This window comes from Lolium perenne, chromosome 6, assembly GCF_019359855.2.
Source record: "Lolium perenne isolate Kyuss_39 chromosome 6, Kyuss_2.0, whole genome shotgun sequence".
Lineage (NCBI taxonomy): Eukaryota > Viridiplantae > Streptophyta > Magnoliopsida > Poales > Poaceae > Lolium > Lolium perenne.
In genome coordinates this window covers 235,697,701-235,703,178 of record NC_067249.2, presented here as the reverse complement: position 1 = coordinate 235,703,178, position 5,478 = coordinate 235,697,701, and the positions used below count along the sequence as shown (strand labels likewise).

The 5,478-nt window shown below is 44.1% G+C and overlaps 1 protein-coding gene across 1 annotated transcript; it reads left to right on the top strand.

Annotated features, from left to right (window-relative positions):
* Positions 1-820: 820 nt before the first annotated feature.
* On the top strand, positions 821-4,357 carry LOC127328520 (uncharacterized). The gene is made up of 4 exons (XM_051355144.2): positions 821-886; positions 2,071-3,737; positions 3,816-3,884; positions 3,961-4,357. The coding sequence occupies exons 2-4, from the start codon at positions 2,080-2,082 to the stop codon at positions 4,355-4,357; spliced, it is 2,124 nt and encodes a 707-aa protein (XP_051211104.2). The 5' UTR covers positions 821-886; positions 2,071-2,079.
* The last annotated feature ends 1,121 nt before the right edge of the window (positions 4,358-5,478 follow it).

The following is a 5,478-nucleotide window of genomic DNA, read 5'->3' as shown; positions in this document are numbered from 1 at the left end:
ATGAAGCTAACGGAACATTATTAGGATCAACATTAGTCCTACCATTCACAAGCATAGACATAATAGCATCAATCTTATCACTCAAGGAAGAGGTTTCTTCGACAGAATTTACCTTCTTACCTTGTGGAGCTCTTTCCGTGTGCCATTCAGAGTAATTAATCATCATATTATCAAGAAGCTTTGTTGCTTCACCAAGAGTGATGGACATAAAGGTACCTCCAGCAGCTGAATCCAATAGGTTCCGTGAAGAAAAATTCAGTCCTGCATAAAAGGTTGGGTTAATTAGATATATGCCACTCCAATTCATGCCTATTCGAAAAATGCCACTCCAATTCTCAAACTTCGAAATATGCCACTCCAATTCATCTATACGTTGAAAAATGCCATTATAGTCATTTGGCCTCGTTTTTGTAGAAAAACTGTGTACCGTATTTTCTCCTGGACGAAAATGCCCCTGGTTCCACACGTGAATAAACAACACAGTTCATCCCGTATCTGCTCACATCCCAGTTCATCCCGTACGAGAACCCTAGGCAGGGCTGCGCCGCCGTCGCAAGGGCGCCGCCGTCGCAGGGGCGCCGCGCCGCCGCTACGTCGCCGTCTCCAGTCGCCGCGGCCGCTGCCGCCGCTACGTCGCCGTCTCCAGTCGCCGCGCCGCCGCCGCTACCTCGCCGTCTCAGGTCGCCGCGGCCGCTACGCCGCCGTTGCCAAGGCGCCGCCGCTGCTACGTCGCCGCCTCCTCGGCGCCGCCGCCTCCTCGATGCCGTCTCCTCGGCGCGGCGCGCCTGTAGCTCCCAAGCGCATCCCCACAGCGCATGAGCAGCGCATCCCCAAGGCCCGAGCCACTTCCTGGAACAAAAATGTCATCCTCCCCACCACAATCGAAGTAAGTGTTCGCAGATCTTGCCTAAGTTGTAATTTTTCATGCACTGTGTGTTTATTTCTTAGTTCTTTTCCAATTGATTTGAGTGCCCATTGAATTATGGTAGGTTCGGTGGGACTGGGAGCAATTCTTTTGTTTTAAAAATTGTTGTGGAGGCATTTTTCTACACAAATGCTGATGGTAGAAAGAGCTATGTGAAAGGAAGGACTATGGTATGGACGGTAGACATAGATAAGTTCAGTATTGGTGCTCTAACACATCAGCTAGCTGTAGAATTGAACATTGGCAACAATCAATTGGTGTCAGTTTGGTATTATGACAAAGTCTTGGGTCAAGAAGTCCAACTATTATATGAGCAGCAACCCTCTTTGATGTTTGAGATGTATGCAGCCGAGCTGAATGTGCCACTTACTGTGGTAGTGATGGATGTAACTGGATCCAGTGCATCCAATTCTGCTGAAAAACGTGTAGAGTTTGTTCCGATTAGTGATGTACCTGCTGATGACCCACTGGTTATTGGCACTAAAAGCAGTCCAGGTACAACAACTCAGCCTGCACACCAGCCTACAACTGAGAGTGTCACATCAGAGGTTGGCAGTACAAGCCAGCCCAATGTGGCGCAAGCTGACCAAACACAACAGCCCGAAAATCCTTTCAATCCATTTGATAATGAGGAGGAGTATGTTGGCGTTGATGATGAACACCTAGTTGGTGTTAGCATTCCAGAACATATAGTGGAAGCATCCTCTGTAGCACCTGAGGAGGAAGCATCTAATGCAGCTGAAGATGATATGGATCCAGATGATGTGAAGCATCTTATGCAGCAGGAGGAAGAGGTTGCTGACATGGATCTTCATTACAATGTGGCAGATGATCCTTATAATGCTGACATAAAAGTGGGGGCTTTGTTTCCTGACATGGTAACATTTAGAAAAGCTATAAGACACCATGCCGTCGTAGCAGATTTTGAGATGGCTAATGTCAAAACTGACTCTACTAGATTTCGAGCTAATTGCTCCTGGGCTGATTGCCCCTGGCGCATTCACGCATCAAAGTTGCCTGATCAAAAAGTTGTCATGGTACCTTTCTTTACTTGTGTTTCTCTTATGGCTGTTATTATTTGTGTTTCTCTTATTATTTGTGTTTCTCTTATTATCAAAGTTGCCTAACCATGACATTTTTTGCAGATAAAAAAGATGCCCTTTGAGCACAATTGCCCTACTACAAAGCTTGATGATAGCAAAATGGCAACACAAGGATGGATTGCAGAGAAGCTTGCAGATTGGGTGAAGAAAAACCCAGGACAGGGAGCAAAAGCAGCCAGAACTAAGTTGGAGGGTGAGTTCAATTTCCAGCTGAAGTACTCCAAGGCTTGGGCAGGTATGAAGCTAGCTCTAGAACAAATGCATGGTAAATATGAGGAAAGTTTTCAGTTGTTGTTCAATTGGAAAGCAGAAATTGAGAAGAGGTGCCCTGGCAGTATAGTTGAAATTGACTTGGTGAAGGAAAAAGACAAATACTATTTCAATAGAGTCTTTGTAGCATTCAAACCATGCATAGATGGTTTCTTAGCTGGTTGTCGACCATACATTGGAGTAGATGAAACCGCGCTGAATGGAAAATATGTTGGACAGTTAGCATCAGCTACTGCAGTAGATGGGCATAACTGGTTGTACTATGTAGCATATGCTATATTTGATTCAGAAACTAAGGATAACTGGGTATGGTTTATGCAGCAGCTGCGTAGGGCTGTAGGATGTCCACACGGGCTAGTAATTTCCAGCGATGCCTGCAAAGGATTAGAAATTGCAGTTGGTGATGTATTTCCTGAGTGCGAATACAGGGAGTGTATGAGGCATTTATACCAAAATTTCATGAAAAAATTTCATGGTAAAGTATACACAGATCATCTATACCCAGCTGCTAGGGGATTCACAGAGCACAAGTTTAGATGGCATATGCAGAAAATATTTGAGGCTGATCCAAAGGCTATTGAGTATCTTGAGACTCACCACAATAAGATTTGGTATAGATGTGGCTTTGGTGTGGACAGTAAGGTTGATTATCTCACTAACAACATTTCTGAAAGTTTTAATAAGCAAATCAAAGATTTAAAAGGCCTCAATTTGTGTGAGCTACTAGACAGAATTAGAGAGCTAATAATGGTGAAGTTCAACGTGAGGAGGCATGTTGGTAGGCATTTGGCCGGTTTAGTCCTGCCTCAAGTTCTCAAAATGCTCAATGCACTTAGCAAAACAATTGGGCCACATAAAGTTGCATGGAATACTGAACATGAGGCAGAAATTACACTATATGATGTGAAAGCATATGACCAGCGGCACACAGTTAATCTGCAGCAGAGAACATGCTCATGTCGGAAATTTCAAATTTCTGGAAAGCCTTGTATTCATGCATTAACATTCATTTGTTCAATGAGGGGCGCCAAGATCGAGAGCTTTGTTGATGATTATTACAGTGTGGCAAAGTTTAGGGCTGCTTATGCTGGGGCACTGCCGACCATGACTGATAAGACACAATGGGAGCAAGTCGATCTTGGCTTCCTAGTTAACCCACCTATACAAGAGAAAAGGCCAGCAGGGAGGCCTAGGGTTCAAAGAATTAGAGGTTTCCTTGAAGACCCGGGCAGGAAAGTGGTGAAATGCAAAAAATGTGGTCGTAAGGGCCACTTTCAGAAAACTTGCAACTTGCCTCCAGAAATTATTGCTGAAGCAGCACAAGAGCACACTCCTGATGCTTCTATGGAAACTAATGCTGAAGCAGCACAAGAGCACACTCCTGATGCTTCTATGGAAACTAATGTTGAAGCAGCACAACATCACACTCCATCTAAAAGGTACAATTCTACTTGCCTAACTTTGTTTATGTGTACTGGGTTAATGTTTCTAAACTTTTTCACCTTTGTGTCATGTAGAAAGAGAGATGCCAATGCAACCGAGGAGGTAAATGTAGAAGATGATGAACCTATAGCCAATTATAAAAGGTATAATACTTATGTTAATTCTTTTGTATGAACATAAAGTTCCTACTTCTCATACATGCTCTCAAAATATTTGCAGACAGAAGACGCCAACAAAGAAGAAGACGCCAACAAAGAAGAAGACGCCGGTGAAGAAGAAGACGCCGGTGAAGAAGACGCCGGTGAAGAAGAAGACGCCGGTTAAGAAGAAAGCACCGGTCAAGAAGAAGAAGACGCCGGTTAAGAAGAAGACCCCGGTCAAGAAATCAGCTGAACAAAAGGGAAACAACAAGCAAACTCAAGGTGCTGGAAAGAAACCTACAGGGAAGAACAAGAAGGTGATTGTTACACCATCTATTACTGATGCTGTACTCAATCCAACTTTAGGAGCCAAGAGAAGTCTGCTTTGGTGGCTTGGGGGAGATTCTGATGCATCTGCTGCTCCACCTCCGGCAGATATGCCATCTGATGCTCCACCTCCTTGTAATTTGTTGTGAACCCTGTTTGTAATCTGGAGCATCGTATGTGTGTGTGTGATGTTTAAACTGGATCATGTGTTTGTGTGTGTCTGATGCTCAATTTGAGACCATTTGCACCTTTTGATTAAGTAATATGCAGTTTTAAAATCATTTTGTTTCATCTACTATAATGCAAAAAATTGTCACTTGTAATCTGCTGTAAATTGATTGTATTTGCGACAAGGTCATGCCAAATTCTTCCACTTAATTCGGTTTGTAAATCTGGTACAAATAGGCTTCAATTTACTTGGTATATAATGCAACAGTACATGAAGCTTTGTTGCTGTAATTTTTTTGCTGAACCGCTGTGAGATGAAGGGCTCTCAAAGCTAAGACGAACAGGGGCATTTTCGTCCGGGAGAAAATACGGTACATAGTTTTTCTACCAAAAACGAGGCCAAATGACTATAATGGCATTTTTCAACGTATAGATGAATTGGAGTGGCATATTTCGAAGTTTGAGAATTGGAGTGGCATTTTTCGAATAGGCATGAATTGGAGTGGCATATATCTAATTAACCCTAAAAGGTTTGGATGATCATCCAAGTAGTCAGTCCATGGGTTGGGCAATTTTTAACCAAAGATTTCATTCTTTCCCATGCTTGTGCAACTGTTACCGTCCGAAACCCACCGGCGAGCAGCGACGAGTGACACCGTAGAGCCGGGAGGCTCCCAGGACTGCGGTTGGCCCTGGTCCCTCGGGCGACGGCCCGCAATGCTCCTGGTACGCACGTCCGATGCTGATGCAAGGGCGTGCCACCTGACCTATACCTGGTCAGGAAGGTGATGGATTGCTTCGACTTAGTTTCCTGCATGGCAAACACGTAAACATTAAATACGAGCCCCGATCGGCTCTTAGGTTACTCTGTGGATCGGCTCTAAGAGCCGATTGCCCCATGGAACACGTTGGATTTTACATTAACATGGGGATCCTGCTTAATCAAAATCAAGCTAAACTAATCTATGATAGTCTAGGGTTTTCACCGCATAACCGGAACATCCTACGCGTAGTTGAGCCTAGCAGATACGTAAGATGATAGAAAAACTAGCCCTAAAGAGGCCTAAAAACCAACATGAAGTTGATCCTCGGAACAATCCCT